Source organism: Orcinus orca, chromosome 17 (genome assembly GCF_937001465.1).
Source record: "Orcinus orca chromosome 17, mOrcOrc1.1, whole genome shotgun sequence".
In the NCBI taxonomy this organism is placed as follows: Eukaryota; Metazoa; Chordata; class Mammalia; order Artiodactyla; family Delphinidae; genus Orcinus; species Orcinus orca.
In genome coordinates, this window is record NC_064575.1 from 54,650,316 (window position 1) to 54,670,242 (window position 19,927).

The following is a 19,927-nucleotide window of genomic DNA, read 5'->3' on the forward strand; positions in this document are numbered from 1 at the left end:
GAGAGCATCCCCTGGCTGACAGCCAGCAAGAAAATGGGGCCTCAATCTTAGAGCCACAAGGAACTGAATTCTGCCATCATATGGGCTTGGAAAAGGACCCTGAGCTTCAGAAAGAAATGTGGCCTGGCCAGCCCCTTGATTACACCGTTTAAACCATGCTTGAGTTCCTGACCTATAGAAACTGTAAGATAATAAATACATGTTTTGTTAAGCCACCACCAAGTGTGTGATGATGTGTTCTGCAGTAATATAAAACAAATATTTCAATATTTTAAATGAAAATGTAAATAAAAACTAACATTTCAAGTATTTCAAAAAGAAAAGAAAAATTTAGTGAGAAAATTGGCATTATTTTACATTTTTGCATATCCCTTTAATGTCTGATTTAGTGGAAGACAGCTGGACTCTTTTATCTCCTTGTGTATTTATTATCTTGAGATGTCACACATAAGGTAGCCTCTGGAAAACTCCACTGTACACCCATGAGAAAATGGAAGTCCAAAAGGCAAATAACATTTTAGTACTATTATGAATATAGTTTGACCCTGCAGATTCTCCGAAAGAGTCTTGGGGACCCCACTAAGGTCACTAGACTACACTTTCAAGATTTGCTAGACTGGAGATTAAATTTTTAGTAGTCTCCTGCTTCATCACCAACAGAGTATTTAAATATATACAGACAGGATTATAAAAGATAACCTAAAGTATATGAAACTCTCTGGTTTTGTCCTTGAGTTTGTCTATGCTCTGCTCCTCCTGATAAGTAAGTGCAAAAGATCTTTGCTGACCTTAGTTTCTAGCAGGAGTGGTAGGAATATGTTTAATATATAGTGGATTGGGACAGGGGTTTTTCTTGAAGTGATCCTGGCATCTTTTGACTGTAGCCTCTACCTGCAAAGTTGCTGCAGCCATTGAGAAATTTGGTTTAAAACTCAGGAGCAGTTTTCAAATTGTATTTTTAAATTTGTAAGCAGTTTACAGAAATTCTCATTTTTATTTTTAATTATGTATGTCCATTCTTGTGTGTGTGTGTACAGTATTTAATAATGGTGCTAGTGTGTATTTCTCTTAAGTGTTTTTGTTTTAATTTTGTGTGATCTCTTTTATCCCTAGGAATCCTAAAGAATGAATTAGTCTCATGCATCTCAAGATAGCTCAATACATGATAAATTGCTGTTGTCCTAAGATTTGGGATACAGTTTGCTGTTAGGAATATTAATATAGAATCTTGTGGATTTCTTCTTTAGTAATCTATGGCTACTCTAGTTTTTTCAAGCAAATAATGCAACAAAAATAAATAGTGTAGAGAATCAAAATTTTTATTACCTATAATCAACTATTTCTATGTCCGTGATATATACCTGAGAGAGGCTTATATATGTTATTTGACAGAGTTGGAAGTTCTGAGATATGATTTGGAGCTCTTTGTCTGGAAAGGTCTTTCAAGGTTTGTTTGAAGGTTATTGGTGAAACAGTTCGCACTGTGCTTACCTAATTACACAGTGCTTGAACTGGAAAATTAAACTTAAGGGTGACCTCCCCTCTCTACTGATGCAACCCCCAGCCATTTTTTTCTTTTCAGTTCTTTCTTTTATTACATTTCCACCCGAGCATTCTTTTGTTTGTCTATTCTTATGTGTTAGTTTTGAACTTATTTTTTCTCAGTAGTATTTTCAAATTTGTATTGAGTTTTCCGTTTATCCAATCTTTAAAACTATTTTAGTCTTCCTTTTCTCTGTGTGAGAGTTGATTTGTGTTCATAGAGCAGGATTGACAAATTTTAGTTACATCTCTCAGAAAAAGTTTATATTTTTTCAAACAGCCAAGACTGTAAGACTACAGAATATATGAACTCAAAATTGTTGTGATGTAAAAATAACTTTTTCACTTCAGTGGTATATATCTGAAATTCATTTGTATAAATTATTTGACATGGTTGAAAGTTTTGAGGTTGATTTAATACTTCTGTCTGGAAAGTGGTAAGAAACCCATTTCTTCTGGTTGAGTTTGCTTAATAAGAATTAGAGTCATGTGAATGGGGAGAATTATGAATATTTGATTTTTTCATTGCAGTATTTCCCCCTCCTGCCTAAATATATTTTGATCCAGTGCTTCAGTGCATCTTTGTGTTTTATTCTCTCAAAAAATGTGAGATTTGGGGGTTATGTTTATGTCCAGGACCTACATTGGTCTTTTTATTTATATTTTCACATAATCCTTTCTTTTTTACATTCTGGGAACACTTATAAACTGTAAAAGTAGCTTACATTTTACTTTATTTATTTTAAATTTATTTATTTATTTATTTATGGCTGTGTTGGGTCTTCCTTGCTGCCTGCGGGCTTTCTTTAGTTGAGGTGGGCAAGGGATACGCTTTGTTGTGATGTGCGGGCTTCTCATTGCGGTGGCTTCTCTTGTTGCGGAGCATGGACTCTAGGCGTGCGGGCTTCAGTAGTTGTGGTACGCGGGCTCAGTAGTTGTGGCTCGTGGACTCAAGAGTGCAGGCTCCGTAGTTGTGGTGCACGGGCTTAGCTGCTCCGTGGCATGTGGGTCTTCCCAGAACACGGCTCGAACCTGTGTCCCCTGTCTTGGAAGGCGGATTCTTAACCACTGGACCACCTGGGAAGTCCAATCATACCATTCTTCTTAAAACATTGTCTTTTATTAAGGCTTAGAGACCACCACACTTTCCTGATTTCCTCCTACCTCTGTGGCTTCTCCTCTTCTTTCTTCTTTATGCTTCTTCTTTACCTGATGACAATGTGGAACTTAGTTCCCTGGTATACCGTCTTAGACTTTTTTTTTCCACCTTGAACTTTCGCTCTGGGTGATCTCATCTAATCATTACTAACATGCTGATGCTTCCTGAATTTATATCTTTAGCTGAGAACTCTTTTCTGAACTCCATAGTGACATATCCAATTGCTTACTTATCTGGCTTTCTAGCTATCTTACATGCTCCTTAAATTCAACAACTCATCATCTTTCCCTTCCTTTTCCCTCAATCTGCTCCTCCTTTAGTGTTCTCTTTCTCAGCAAATTTTAAGATTATCTGCTTGATTACTTAAGAAAGAAATCTGAGAGTCATTTTTTATTCCTCTCTTGACCTTCATATACTACCTCCCACCCCTGTGGCAAATCAATCATTGTGTCTTGGTTGATTCAACATCTACCTTTTTAGTCTTTTTTTGTCTCCATTTTACTGTGATCATTTTAATTCAAGCCAACTAATATCTTGGTTTGACTATCGTATCAACTTTCTAATTGATGTCCTTTCATCCACATGTGGTGAGATAATTTTTTGGTGTATTTATGATGTCTCCACTCCTCCCTTTTTTCATGATGTAACGAGTAGGAGGAAATTGCGTGAAAGAAAGGAATTGTGTATATTGTGTATATTCAATATCAATGTCCCATAATAAACCATAATGGAAAAGGATAAACAAAGAAAGCAAGGAAAGAAAGAAGAAAGAAAGAAAGAAAGGGATTGTGGATGGGAACTCTTGGAGGCCACTATTATTGCACAGTATTTCATTTGTTCTCATATTTTGCTAAAACACATTTATAGTTGTGCCAATGATTATCATTTTTCATTTTCATATAATGACAATGTGCAGTCAGTATTTCTTTCTTGAAGAATCTAGGGATACTTGGAATTTACTAGGTAGTAGAGGTGCCTTCTGGAGGCAGTTTGCAAGCTTAAGTTGAGTGCTTGGAGTCCCAAGGCTATAAATATTTCCATACCGTCGTTCCTGGACGGTGGCGCTATTAGAGATGGAGTTGGATCTTATTCATATGGATATTGCTCCCTGAAATTGTAGTGTTGCTTCCAGTCATTCTCTTGATAATTATCAAGGGAATAATTACTTGGAACTAGCAGTCCTAATACTGGAGGGACTTACCAGAATGTATTTTCAGAGGTCTTGGTTCTCTTTCCTCTAACAGATAGAAGAACCTCTAGGTGTCAGAGCATATAATCACTCTGGATATTTTCATTCTAGAGTTTAAATCTAGGATTAGCACTCTACAGCCTGATTCTTGAGTCTGATAGGAAAGGTATTCCTGCTGCCAGCTTGTAGGTGTGGGGACTGCTCTGGTAAGAGCTGCTCTGGACTGTTGAAGCAGCTCAGTAATACTTCTAATAATGCAGCTTGATTCAAAGCACAGTAGGATTAGCCCTCATATATCTGGCCTAGAAAGAGGAGTTGGGGAGATGATAATGATGGTGGGACTTCATACATTTGTGGAGGCTTTCACTGTTTTCCCTTTCCTTTCGGAATTAGATGGTAGAAACTGTGGAGGCTGTTCTGCCTCACTGGTCAAAACTAGGGAGATAGATACAGAGTTCAAGCCCTGGGAAATGCTACAGAATTTTTTTGGTACATCAGAAAATAACTGAGGATCAACACATTTAAAAAAACTTACTGGGCTTCCCTGGTGGCGCAGTGGTTGAGAGTCCGCCTGACGATGCAGGGGACACGGGTTCGTGCCCCGGTCCGGGAAGATCCCACATGCCGCGGAGCGGCTGGCCCGTGAGCCATGGCCGCTGAGCCTGCGCGTCCGGAGCCTGTGCTCCGCAACGGGAGAGGCCACAGCAGTGAGAGGCCCGCGTACCGCAAAATAAAATAAAATAAAAATAAAAATAAAAAAGATTAGAAAACACTGATTTGGGAGACAGAGTGGAAAAGGATAAAGCAATGGAACTGCCATAATTATCAAATTATGGCTTGGGAGGTGAGCAAGATGAACAGCTTCTATTGGCGAGGAGACAGTTTGGAAAACCTCAACACATTTTAACAGCCAGATATCTCCGTGTGAGATATGAAGTAACACCTTCTCCTCTTACAGCAGGCCTGATGTAAAGAAGTTAGTACTAAGTTTTCTCATCTCATTTGGATGTTTCATAGTACTAATTAAATAATTTGACTTATTACAGAATTTTAGGAACTTATCGATAAAGAAGAGAATAGATACCAGTGCTAATGGGTATAGCCAATCATGGGAAAACTAATAATCTAGTATTTGATTTACTTGAGCATTGCTAAGCAAAAGTTTATGGGCTAACATCATATTTAATATATTATGGTTAATGAATGACTTCATTGTAATTGTAGAAGTCTCCACATTACATAGGTTAAATTTTGGCTTTTCTTGTGGGTACTGTACCAAAAACTACAGCATAATGGGAAAAAAATTCTGTGATGTTTTCACCCAGAGATCATCAATATTAACATTTTGGTGTTTATGCTCCTAGTGTTCTCTCAGAATTTGAACATTTTAAAAGTTTTTACTACATACTACTAAATATTTCTCAAAAAGGTTCTATCAGTATACACTGCTGCCAGTAAATATGGTTTAAGAGTGCCCATTCTCTGACCTTCTGGGCAATACTTTGCCAGTTTAATAGGCAAAATAAATTATGTTTTTATTTTTATATGAAATTTGGGGATTACTTTTAGGTTGAACTTTTTAAAGCGTTGATTGACTTTTTTGCTATCATCTTTAATGAAATTGCCTCTGCTGCTCAAAGTTTCTTAACATCTCTTCTTCCTTGGGAACTCTAGTTAGCATTGTCATTTCCATTGAGGAGCTAAAGATTCTAATAGAACAGTCATAGAGAAAACAATTGCCAACAGCTACACCATTTGTGAGAGTTAATGCCTCTCTGCAGGACTAGATGTAAGTATGGAGCTGACCTTACTTGAAGAACATTCTGAATTTATCTCATTTTTGCAGAAAGGTGTAAGCATAAGCATTGCATCCCTTCATTCAGCATCTAACGAACAGGGATATAGAAACTTACCCAAAGAAATTCTATAAATATTTTTTGCATGAATAAATATGATAAGTAAAAGATAACTAACATTATTGTTAGAATCCTGGTTCCAGTAATTTGATTCCTTAGATAGTTCATAGTGAGGTTACTTCCAAGTACTATATACTTTATAGTTTATAAAATACATTTATATACATTACATGTTTTCATATAATAATAACTTTATGAAATAAGTGATGTAGCTTATTTTACATTTGAAGAAACCGTAGCTCGGATATATAAAGTGAACATCCTGAAGTATTAGAGCTAGATGGTATTAGGAGTCAGTACTTAAATCCAGGCCATTTGACCTCAAGTGCCATGTTATTTCTGTCCTTATAGAAGCCGCTGATATTTAAGTTACTTGTGAGCCTTCAGTACGTAGAAAATTTAAAACAAATATTAGCTATAAACATTCTTTATAATATTTAGGATATTTATAACAAATTACAAAGTCCATCCAATGAACAATGTTTTTGGTTGCAAATATTGGTCTTTCTTCTATTTATTAAGCCTTATAACATGATGTGGTAGGCTAAAACAAACAAACAAACAAACACAGAAGCTAAGAACCAAATTAAGCCCTGAGCAGTTTCCTGTCCTACTTATGAGATGTGAATAAAAAATAATTAAGTTTTCCATAAAATTTAGGCTTCTTATTTATTAAGCACCTACTCTATACTAGGCACTGTGGTAAACAAATAAATGTGGGCCTTAATCTCATGGAACTGAGGGTGAAAGACATTAAACATTCTTTTTCAAGTAAATATATAGTTATACTTTTATCAAATGCTATGAAGAAAAAGTATAGGGTACAATGAGAGTGCATAATGGGAGACCTAATCCAGGTCAAAGAAAGTTTTTTTGAGAAAGTGACATTTGAGCCCTTAAGGATGAGTAGGAGAAGGTGAAAGGTGATAATGAGGTGGGAAAGTGGAAGAAATCTCCTCTGAGATATTGAAGGAACTGTGAGTAAGCCAACCAGAAGTGTGTGTTGTACAGTGACAGCTGGAAAATAAGGCTCTGAGGAAGGTCGTTGCTATATTGTTTACTTCAAAGAAACCATTTTGAGGCTCATTCCAGTAGTCTTTCTATCGCTTAGACCATTTTTGAAACTCTTGCTGTGAGCTTGCCTTCAAAGAAACTTTTTTTAACGACAGAGAGTGTTTTGCAGTGTAATCACCTTCTTATTTAATAGAGTTGCTTTAAAATGGCTTTTGATTATTTATAAAAATTGAATCTACCCACAAGGGGGAAAACTATATATATATATATATATATATATATATATATATATATATATATATATGTATATCACAGATGGTATAAACTTTGAAAGTAAGAATTTAAAAATGCATGTTTACACTTATGGAAACTGACCTTTCATAGATGTGAAAATCAACCTTGTAATCAGAGGCTTAAAAATTTGAAGCACATCAGGTTGCTTCTGTTTGAGTTAAATGGAAGAAACCCATTTAAAGTTACTTGTGAGCTGAAAAATTTGAGATGTTTGCTCTAACTGAAATATACTTGACTGGGTCACTGGCAGGTAGGTTTCCTGTTCATCTATGGAGACTGATCTGTTTACAAATAGATGTGCATATATGTCTGTATATGTGTATGTGTGTGCGCCCACGTGTGCACGTATATAGAAGATAGAATGACAGGGAAGGAGCATGTGAAGTGGAGTCTGAAGCAAAGACCTTCATTCAAATACTCTATCTTTTACAAGCTGTGTGATCTTTAATCCCTTAACACCTACGTTTCTTTTCATCTATAAAACAATAGCAACATTATCACTTACTCATAATGTTTTCTAGATATTAAAAAAATTTAGAAGTACTTTATAAGCCAAAAAATACTTTATGACTATTATGTGTATATTTCATAAACAGATTAGTGTGCACCTATAAAAATCTAAAATAATAAACAAAATAGGAACACTCTTAGTTGAGGACAAATCCATAATTGAAGACCTTAGTTTATAAAAGAAGTAAATGATTTGTTTAAAAGTTTATATTATTACATGTTTACTTTGTCATTTAAAAATTTATATTATTGTTTATTTTGTGTTGTTATTTCGTGACATGTTTATTCATGTCAAAAAAGAATTCACGACTTCTAAAAAAACTTCTTAGTGTATTTAAGTGCATATTTATTGATAGTGGTATGTGTGTGAAAGGGGATAGAGGAGGTTAAGGCTAAAAGTTGAGGGAAAAAGGGCTAAAAGGGATGTATCTGTTAAAGAAATGTCATGATTTAGGAACAATTAGAGATCAATAAATATATTAATCATCTCTATAAGTGAGTTGATTTTTAAAATTTGGTTTTAAATTCACCAGAGCATCTGCTGTAGAAAGATGGATGATTCTGGATATAGATTAACCTAAGATTTTATCTAAACCAGAATTACTCATTAAGAATGGATGGTGATCTGGGGTACTCTAAGACCACTGGGGCCGTCAGGAAGTATCCTTCTGAAAAATACTGTGACCACCATTATTGAAATAAATTAATAATAGTTGATAAAGTCTCTCTGGCCTTCGTTGTGTTTTTTTGATTTGTGAGAAAGTTCATATTTTATGTGTGCTGTTTAAGTGAGTTTTAATTGATAAGGTATAATTTTTTTCTACCATTACATAAATATCATGTAGTCACTATGTATGGCCTTTAGAAAGGGCCCAGATTGAACATTGTTTACTTTCCTTTAATTGTTCATTTTCCTTTAAAAATAAATAGATGAAGACTTTTTTGTTTTGTTTTGTTTTGTTTTTTTTGCGGTACGCGGGCCTCTCACTGTTGTGGCCTCTTGCGCTGCGGAGCACAGGCTCCGGACGTGCAGGCCCAGCGGCCATGGCTCACGGGCCCAGCCGCTCCCCGGCATGTGGGATCCTCCCGGACCGGGGCACGAACCCTTGTCCCCTGAATTGGCAGGCGGACTCTCAGCCACTGTGCCACCAGGGAAGCCTGATGAAGACGTTTTAAAATTAAACAAGAATTAAGACAACTAAGTACATGTTTTCCAAATGTCTCTTGAGAATTATGGCATTATAAATGCAGGCAATAAAAGCCCTATTGTCTGTTATATTTTTATTGCTTCATGATATCAAAAGAAGGATATACTACTTTTTTTTTCAAGTATTTTTAAAAAATTTATTTAATTTATTTATTTTTGGCTGTGTTGGGTCTTTGTTGCTGTGTGCGGGCTTTCTCTAGTTGTGGTGAGCGGGGGCTACTCTTCGTTGTGGTGCACGGGCTTCTCATTGCGGTGGCTTCTCTTGTTGCAGAGCATGGGCTCTAGGCACACAGGCTTCAGTAGTTGTGGTTCGGGGGCTCTAGAGCGCAGGCTCAGTAGTTATGGCACACGGGCTTAGTTGCTCTGCAGCATGTGGGATCTTCCCGGACCAGGGCTCGAACCCTTGTCTGCTGCGTTGGCAGGCGGATTCCTAGCCATTGTGCCACCAGGGAAGCCTACTACTTATTTTTTGAGTGTTCTGGTCCTATGCAGCAACCTGTACATTGATGAGACCTATATACTCTGTTGCTGGAGTTATTCATTTTTCAGGGAAAGAGAAAAGGGTTGGGAAATTTATAGTTTCTCTCCCTCTTACCTAGTAGTAACATTGAGAAGATACCTTGCCCCATTTTTATTACTTCTGAGATTTTATTGCTGGTAGCCAGATGTGCTGAAACTCCTGATGACAGCATCTATTCATTGCGTGTTTTTAATAGGCTGAGAGAAATATGAGTAGAGTACATGAAAGCAGCTCAGCTTCGCACTTCAGCTGGGAATGCCCAAAAAGCTTACTGCTGTTTAGAATTCTTGCTACAGTCAGGAGAAAGCCGAAAGCCGCACGGGTACTGAATCTTCTACGACTGAATTAGAAGAATAATGACTGTACAATTAACTATCAACCTCTGCTCATTTAAGCGCAGTTTTTACAGAGCTCAGGAGAAATATGGAACTTGATTGGCATGTTTTTATTTGATGGTGTCTGCAAATAGATGACTTTAAAGACAGGTGGTAAGGAAAAATAAGAGAAGGAAGAAAAAAGGAAGGAAAATGCAATTTGAGACATTGCGCCAGGTCTGCAATTCTGTTTTATCTCATTTTCATGGGGTTTTTTCATCCCCACCAAATATTTTACAAAATGAGCTTTTTGGACAAACACTGAACAATACAAGGTGGGTAAAGCTAAACTATATATTCTTCTAGTATTGATATTTTCAGAATAATAATCTTACATGTCTGTAAAATTGTTCAGTATTGAAATATTAGTAGTATAAGGGTGTTGTCTTTTTAATCATAAGTATAAAATTGTATGTAGTTCTTAATTGATTTTAAGAAGGAAAATAAGCTTACCTCAAAGCACAAAAAGCATCTTAAATTTAACTAGCTTGACCTCTGAAACATAATACAGGCTGTTTCATGATTTCATTTTCTAATAAAATGATTAACTTAAAATGTCTGATAGACATTTTTCCTTTGTGATCACGCCAGTGATTACATTGCATATATAAGGATGGGGATATATAATCATATGTGATTTGTTGGAACATCTGAATTAGCAATCATGCATGCTCTTTATAAAACATGTGGAAGATGTTTTCTAGGTCTAAGACATTTCTCTATGCAGGGTAGATCAATAATCACTTTAAAACAAGCTATATTATGGAACTGCTAATAACGCTTTGTATTAGGTCAGCTAGTTTGGAAGGATGCTTTGTTATAAATTCCTATTGCTTTTTCAACCTGATCTTTTTTTTGGTGTGTGTGTGTGTGTGTGTGTGTGTGTGTGTGTGGTGAAGGTTGTTAAATTATAGACATATGTTTTAGATGGTTTCTCTGGCTTACACTAAAAGAGATAGCCTATTAAAGAATGCTTTTAAAATGCTGTTTTATCACCCAGTTCTCCCCTCATTTAAGTTGTTTGCGTTTTGAGAATTTCTAATGTTATATACCTAGTGTAGAAAAGACCCCATTTAAACTAAATATATGTGGTGAAAGACTGAGAAGGAAATTCTGTGAACATGATAATGCACTGAAACCTTCTGGAAATTGAGGGAGAACTAAGAGTGCATAGAATATTGAATGGTTTTTGCTGGTCTCTTCCTTTTAGGGTCTCTGAACAATGTGAGGCAGCCTATTTTAGAGTTTTAAAAAATACCTATTACACAGTATATGTTTTGATTTAGCAAATGAAAAGGAGGCTTTTAGAATTTGTTGACATTTAAAATGTTTACTGATGATAAATATATCTATGACCTTTTCATGGAATATAGAATAATGTAGCTTTTTTTTTATAAAATTTCACTTCTTTCCCCATACAGTTCTCTTCAATTAACTAATTTGATTGTTTTTTACGTTTAGTTTTTGGACTAATTTAAAATATGTGAGTTATGAAATTCTGTGATATTCTAAAATAGGCTATCTATATTTTAAGATTTTTTTTTTTAGTTTAGTAATACATTGCTTGAGTATCTGTAATGATAAAAATAATCTGTATTGCATTTTACATTTACATAAAAGAGGCAGTATGGCTTTCTTAAAATTTCCATGATCTGAAGCTATCAGACTTTTAGGATTGGTACTCATCCTTTATACATCTATTCCTTGTTTGATTTCTGTTTCTTTTTTTTATGCCAAGAATTTATGTGTTAAAAATATTAATATTTGGGCTGGGTATACATTCACTTTAGAAATGGTGCTATTAACAGCATGGTATGGAATTAGTTTTAAAGTATATGTTAGTAGTTTTAAAATATGAGAATATCTATTTTTTGAGGGAATCGTGTGCATCCCTATTACTATTCTTTTCCTTGGCCTTAAGTTTCTATTATTGTTGGCATGCTTATAATTGCAATGCTCTCATTATTAAAAAACCTGGAATTTTATGTTGCTGCAGTTAAACATTAAATTGTGAAGTTTCTAATGCTTCTGTGAGGCCAGTCTTATTTAACTTTTTTGATTTTTTATCTAAAATTATCTGAAACTACCAGTTAATCAATAAAGATTTATTCTGTTTTAGGAGGAATAAATCCCCTGCCTTTATATATTTTTGACTTCTTAGTCTTCAGAAAACATGAAATTTTTTCACATGTAGCTCTACTGATCTTCATACATGCAAACTACTTGATTTACTTTTAATCAAGCAAAACCAGTTATACAAAGAGTTATTATTTTAGAAGTATCAAAGGTGAAAATAAGTTTATATGAACTTATAATTAATATTGCCACATATTCTAATGTCTTGGTTACTTTGGGTTCAGATCAGATACAGTGGACTTTTAAAATTCTTATTCTGCTTAGACACTGAATCAGAAAAGTAAGATGTCGACTAAAAATATCATTCTTGAAGAAAAAATTATGGAACAAAGATGATATGAGTATGTCATCAGATGATGTGCTCTTACAACAACTTTAAAAATGTTTCTAAATAACAGGTCTTTCAACTTCGTGGACTGGACATAATAAAGGTCTTAAAGTTGAAGCATCAATTCTATAACTGTCACTCTGGAAGAGCAGTGTTGGTTGTTATTACATTAATAATAATTGTTTAATTGGATTGGTTGAAATGGAATATTCAGTCATTGTATTGTGACATTAAGTATGACAGAAGTGACAGAAACATAACATCATAGATATGGACAATTGCATTATATTTTATTCTGAATTGCTTTCTAGGAGAAATTACTAGAATAGTACTATGTGTTAATAGTAGACAATCTATTATCGAAAGGGAACTCTGTCAACTAGTTTTCTTGAGACTTTTTCTAGGTAACTAATCTTGTCCCTAAATTTGCAACTCAACTTTCATCAGATTTTCAGGTGGTAGGGCAGTTTACTTCTATGACATACAAGCAATAAAAGGTTAAAAATGAAAATCTCCCATAATAATTATTCCAAAAGCATTTCCAGGTTCAACTTGTCAAAGAAGCAAAGATTTTCAATACACAATAATATTTATGCATCAAAAGTCACTAAACTGGAGGTAACTATAGATTGTTAAAATATTTTGTTATCTAATGAATAATTGAAATTTATTTATGAGTGAAAAAAATCGAAATATTTTAGATGGGCTTTTTGTTGGAAACCATATATGTTTCAAACTGAAAGTTCTTAGCTGATTCTCTTACCATTGTGGTTCTTGAGTACCATTTTTGTGCATAAAGGAAGTGGAAGGATATTATCTTCTTTTACAGCTAAAATAAAACAACCAAAGGTCCAACAAGAAAAAAAAATTTGTGTTGGCATGCAATGTAAATCCACTTGATAGGTTTTGATAAAATGACACTTTAAATTCTTATTATCAAATTTTCTTACTGTAAGCTCATTTTTCCCCAAATTAAATTATTTAATCAGGATACAAAGATAATTGCTTTTGTTACCAGCAAAAAGTTCTCAAGTACTAAATTCATTATAAAATCTAAATTTTGTGATCTTGTCTTTGGAAGCAAACAAAAATGTTGGGATGCTAGAAGGTATATTTTTAAGTGTTCAGGGCCTTGAGTAATCAATTGCTTTGAACAGTATTCAAATAACGTAATAATGATGACTATCTTTTGTGATAATATTTGTGGAAAAAATGTACTTAACAAGTTTTTCCATTTTCGGATTTTTAGTAACATTTCTTGTATTTTCCTACAAACCTGTAATTATTTCTCTATCGCTAAATGTGTGACAGTGAATTTGCTGTGATTGCTGGCCACACAGGGGCATAACAGGACTGCAATTTATTCAAAATAGATAATAAAATAGAGACAGTCTTTCTCTCCTTTCCATCTACATATAATGAGTTATGCAGGCTTTAATATTTAAAAGTAAGATTTAAAAAACCTACTAGATCAAAGAAGATTTGGATTTGTTGGTGTTTTCAATTACAAGTAAGGTAACCATATTATCTGATTTGCCTGGACTGGTCCCAGTTTATGCCTGCTGTCCCCCACTGATTATTATTAGTACTGCTTTTCTCTCTCAAAAGTGTTGTTATTTGACAATAAATTACAGAGCCACTCTAATTATAAAACTGAAATGTAAAGCTTGAATTCACCTAGTGTAAATGGGCTCTTTTCCTCTGAAACATTCCCACAGTTCTAAAACATTAATATTATTTTAAATAAAATTTGATTTTGCAAAGGAAATAATTATTTCATCTGGTAGTGTTTTTGGTCAGAAATATTTAGTCCTTTACATAGCATTTACTATTGATTTGGTTTATAATGAAGCCATCAATTTATGCTCAGGGTTTTTGGCACAGACACCTGTTATTCATCATGGCACATTAACGACTACTTTGACATTGAAAGAACAGCATGCTTACTTTTTATAGTTCTGGGAGTGCAGTCTGCACAGTGTGCATTGTTTGGAGTTGTTATGATCACAGCACAATCGATTTTTCATTATAGGAACATATTTCATGAACAGTCTGTATTCTGAAAGATAAAGCACCCAAGAGTCTGGTGTGAATGTGCACATGTGCGTGCACATACCTACACACACATATATGTACATGTATAAACCTTGTTAAATATATAATTATTATGATAATAGTTATATTATAGACATAAAGGTTTATTTTAACAATTGTCTCTTTATATTTCTAATCAGAGTGACTTTTGATTCCTAGATGTGTACCATTAATATTTTTACCAGAATGTTTATTGTGAATCTTAACCATATACCACAATTATTAGTATAGATACTTAATCTGATACTGATGTGCAGTCTCTAAGTACTATTTTCTCTATTCAAAGAACTTTTTATAAAGTTACTGCTTTTGTTGATGACTGACATGTAAAAGTTAGCTATACTTTTTTATTATCAGCTTCTATATGATTGTAAGGAATCTGAGAAAACTCAAAGAAGATAATTACTGGTAAACTTATTTTGTTTAATTCTGGCACTATGCACTGAATAGTAAAGTGAATTCACTTCATATATGCTATGAGCTGTCTTCATATCCATTTATGAATTACTGACAAAGATTCATGTACCCAAGCAAAGAATTCCTAGGGCTGATCTAGGAATTTAGGTTCTGAATTTGAGAAGTTTTAAGGATCTCAGAAATGTTTATGAGCACTTTTTTGGGGGCAAAATGAAAAAAGCCATTGCACGTTAAAATTGTGGCATATTAAACTATGAGGGATCTTTATTTTGTCTAGTGTTTTTCAAGCCATGGTTTTTGTTTGTCTTTTGATTTTAGCAGAGAACACTTCCTTTAAAATCTAACTCAATATGTAAAGCAGTTAAAAGTGGAGCAGCTCTGGTTTAGAAAGTGAGACGTGGGACCCAGATTAGGCTATAAGGAACACGATTTTCAGCTGCTTACTTAAACTCAGGACTTCTTAGTTGAGTTCCTTTAAACTTTCCATTTCATTGCATGACCTTTGAAATGTCAGATATAGACGTAAAGGAAAACCTCAAGGAGAGCTGCCATGTTTAGTCAGCAGTTGATTTGTGCCTGACTTTTCTACATATATTGTGGTAGCTTTACATTGTGCAGTGAACACAGGAATTGTGTTCACATCTTGGGTCTGCTACTTGCTGGCTATGTGATATTGGTGAAGTCACTATACTGTGAGCCTCTTGAATTAGGGGCTATATATTTATTAACCTCTGAATTCCCACACTTATATCCCTCATGATTCTTTACACTCAATACTGGCTCCCCTCAGCCTCCAGAACCAAATATTGTTCTGATTTTTTTTTCTTAGTATAGATTGTTTTGTCTCTTCTAGAAGTTCATGTAATTGAAACCATGTAGGTGATACTCTTTTATAAAAGTCTTTTAATCAGCATAATTAAAAAAAATTCATCCATGTTGTTGCATATTGAGTAGTTTTTTCTTTCCCTAGGAGTAGTATTCTATTTTATGAATATTCTACACTCTAATATTAATCTCCTTGTGGACATATATTTTTATTTCTCTTGGATGAATACCTAGAAGAGGAATCCTTTGGTGATAGGATAGGTCTATATTTAGTTTTATAATGCCAGATCATTTTTTAAAAATAATTAAACTCTCACCAAATATGTTTGAGAGTTTTGGTGGTTTCACACACTTTCCAACATTTGATGATATACATCTTTTTAATTTTTTGTCATTCTGGTGAGTTTATAATAGCAACTCCCTTTGATAGTGTTTGCCTAATGACTAACAATGTCAGGCACTTCTTCATATGCTCATTGGCCATTTGTATATCTTCCTTTATGAAGTGTCTGTTCAAAATTTTAGAAAATATCTTCCTTTTTGAAGTGTCTATTCAGTTTTTTAAAATGTAGGTTGTTTTTATTAATGAGTTGCAAAAGTTCTTTATTCTAGATATCAGTCATTTGTCAGATATATGCTCTGTGAATATATCTTGCAGTCTGTTGTTTGCCTGTTTATTTTCTTAGTAATTCCTTTAGATGAGCAGAAGTTTTAATTTTGATAAAATCTAATTTATCAGTGTTTTTCTTTTAGAGTTTTTGTTTTCTGTGTGCTGTCAAACAATTCTTTGCCAATCCCTAAGTCATCAAACTATCCTCCTATATATCTTTCAGAAGATTTATAGAGTTTTCGCTTTTTAATTTAGGTGTACAATGCATCACATTAATTTTTGTGTGTATGGTGTGAAGTAGGGGTCAAGATTCATATTTTTCCTGGTTGATATCCAGTGTTTTACCACCATTTGCTGAAAAGACTTAAAGACTTTCTACTCTCTACTGGATTGCTTTGTCACCTTTGTAGAGGATTAAATAATTGTATAAGTATGATTCAACTTCAGGGCTGTTTTGTTCCATTGATCTATTTGTCTATCTTTCTGCAGTATCCTAATGTCTTACCTTTATAGTAATCTTGAAGTCAGGTAGTGTAAGTTCTCCACCTTTATTCTTTTTCAAGATAAGCTGGATATTCTAGGTCCTTTGCATTTTCATATACATTTTATAATCAATTTGTTAATTTTGATTTAAAAGTTTGCTAGGATTGAGTCTAGGATTGTGTTGTATTTCTGTACATTGATTTAGGGAGAATTAACATCTAAAAACATTGATTTTTCCCTTTGGATATTTCTTCATTTATTTAGGTCTTCTTTAATTTATCTAAGAATAATTTGTAGTTTTAAGGGTAGAGGTCTTGAATGACTTTTTTTCATAAGTATATAAAGTGTTTGATCATACTATAAATGGAATTATTTTAAAAATTTCAGTTTCTAGTTGTTTTCTGCTTTTATGTAAATAATTTATTTTCAATATTAACATTGTATCTTTTGACCTTGCCAAATTTACTTATTAGTTTAATAATTGTTTTACAGATTTGTTATGATACCCTATGTAAACATTCAAGTCATCTGCAAATAGATACAGTTCTACTTTTTTTCCCAGTATTTATGCTTTTTGTTTCTTTTACTTGTCTTATTAGGACAAATAGTACAATGTTAAATACAAGTTGTGCTAGTCCATTAGTTTATTAACAGTTTAAAAAAAGTTACAAATTTTGTAATTTTCCTTTATTATCTTTTTAATGTCTATGAAATTGATAGTGATAACCCTTCTTTTATTTTTGGTATTGGTATTTTGTAATTCATGAAATTCGTCCTTTTGCTTGATCGGTTTAATTTTTATTTTAGCTTTGTTGATTTTCTCTCTTGTTTGTCTACTATTTTGCTGATCAGTGTTTTTATCTTAACTTTCTTTTCATTCTGATTTTCCAATTTTGGTATTTTAGACCATTTAGAAGTCATCCCAGATATTTCATAATTAAAATTTTTTTCTCTCTTTTTCAGATTTTGTAATTTTCAAGATTCTTTCATAATCTCTATCAGATGAAAAGCTCATCTAGTGAATTTTTAATTTCAGAAATTTTATTTTTTGTTCTAAAATTTCCATTTGGTTATTTTTTATAGTCACTGTTTCTCTGTTGAGATTTCCCATCTTTTCACTCATATGAGCACATTATCTTTACTTCCTTTAACATAGTTACTATAGTAGCTTTAACATCCTTTTCTGCTAATTTTAACATCCAGGTTTGCTCTCAGTCTCTGTTTATTGTTTTTTCTCTTGAGTAAGGATCATGATTTTCTATTTCTTAATATATCAAGTAAATTTTATTTATATCTTGGACATGATTAACAATACTTTATAGATAAAGACTCTGAAATCTGCTCTGAGTGCTGATTATTTTTAAAGCAGGAAGTTAATATGGCAGAGATTGAGCTACATACTTTGTTTTCCCCTGAGGTACAACAGCTGAAATTTCGGTTTAATTATTTTAATTTTAACTGAACTGTTTGAATTCTTCCTCTGCATGCATGAGATTTGGGCAGTGTTTATTATACACAGAATTTAATTTTTTCTTTCTTTAGCTTTCTTTTTGTCATTCTGTCCTCATTTTCTACTTGCTATATTTGCTCAAACTCTTTCCTTTGGTTTTTTGAGATAGTAAGACTGAGTTTTCTAATATGGATTTAGCCTTTAGGTATTGATTGGATTTGGCTAAAAGCCATAAAAATGGGAAACTCATCCAGTGTCATTCTCTTTTTCCAAATGTCAATTGCACCCTAGTGTCTGTCTTCTTTTTGTTACTCTCTAGGGCCTTCAAATAACTTTTTGTTCATATTTTGCCCAGAACTTATTATCTTTGGGATGGTTCATTTGATGGGAGCTGTTTGGCCATTATCAAAAGAGGAATCTGTTCTTTAGTATTTTTAATTGCATTTGTTAAACGCTATGCTAGCAGAAATTATATCTGTAGCTACTTTTGTAATCTCATCTTCATTCTCTGTAATTTGTTGTGATTTTTCCAAGTATCATTGGACAGTGACTGATTACGAACCTCATGTTTTAGTTAGATTATCATTGTATCATCAGAATATAGAGAGAATATGTAACTTTTAAATAGTCTTTCTTTTTTGAAATTAATTTTATTTTACTAAAATTTTTTTAATAATTATTTTTTCTTTGAGTATAGTTGATTTACAGTGTTGTGCTAGTTTCTACTGTACAGCAAAGTGAATCAGTTATACATATACATATATCCACTCATTTTTAGATTCTGTTCCCATATGGGTCATTACCAAGTATTGAGTAGAGTTCCCTGGAAATTAATTTTAATAATATATTTTATTTAACTCAGTATATCCAAAGAATTGCCATTTCAACACATAATCAATATAAAATGATAAATGAAATGTTTTAAATTATGCTTTTTTGGTAAAAGGTCTTCAAAATCGGGTATGTATTTCACACTTGCAGAACAACTTGATTTGGACCAGCCATGTTTCAGATGCTTAGCATATATGACTGGTGGCTTAAAGTCTTTCTTTACTACTGTACTTCATCCATATTCTAATGACTATCGCTAGTGGTAAAATATGAGCAATGTATGGATAGGCTTTCTTTATAGAAAGCATAAGATTGATATAACTGATCTAATTATAAGAGAAAATGATCAGATGTAATGAAGACACAAAAGCCATCATATTTCAATGATAATTTCGATAGGGAATTTTTAAAGGAAATTTGATGACGTTTGTGATGACAATGAGTAGGCTAAAGATGAAGCTCCTCTTTGTGAGAGTAGTCACCAGTTGATTCTTCCACTGGTGTCAATCACAATATACAAAATAAAAACTGTGTGCTGAAAATTATTTGTAATCATGGCCCATTTTTTAAATTAATAATTTTTCCAATGCCACAGTGTATTTTTTGCATTGAACATTTTTCTGAACATTACTTCTTTGGGTCTGCTGAGTTATATCTTAATTTTGAAACAAAACTTGGTGAACATAAAAATGGGATACATTACCTTTTCTCAAGAAATGGAAGTTTTTTATAAAACTATTTGCACACAGTGTAAATCTGACGATGAAAATACACTTAGAGCAATGTGTGTTTCAAAGAATATTACCATATTTTCCATGAAGCCCACAGAGCTAGAGAAAATGGTCATTATATCCTTTGTCACTGACATTACAACAAATATATAGATGAGCAATATTAATGAAAAATGGTACCACAATTTGATAATACTGTCCAAAGATTATATGGAATTCATCACCTACATGAGCATATGAATCTTTTAATTCTCTCATTTTAGTTATTTTTATTCATGTTGGCTTATATAAAGAAGG

The 19,927-nt window shown here is 33.3% G+C and overlaps 1 protein-coding gene across 14 annotated transcripts in view; it reads left to right on the top strand.

Moving 5' to 3' along the window:
* Positions 1-19,927, top strand: part of RIMS2 (regulating synaptic membrane exocytosis 2) — a 635,932-nt gene that overhangs the window by 270,707 nt on the left and 345,298 nt on the right. For 8 of the 14 annotated variants that reach the window (XM_033438139.2, XM_004275317.4, XM_033438141.2 and 5 more), the window contains exon 1: positions 9,592-10,000. The exons of 1 other annotated variant lie outside the window; for it this stretch is intronic. In XM_033438139.2, the coding sequence (XP_033294030.1) occupies positions 9,879-10,000 (122 nt within the window). In that variant the 5' untranslated portion in view covers positions 9,592-9,878. Of the gene's footprint in view, positions 1-9,591; positions 10,001-19,927 lie in introns of those variants that run through there. 5 more of the 14 variants (XM_033438147.2, XM_049700522.1, XM_033438148.2 and 2 more) reach the window with 2 other exon arrangements.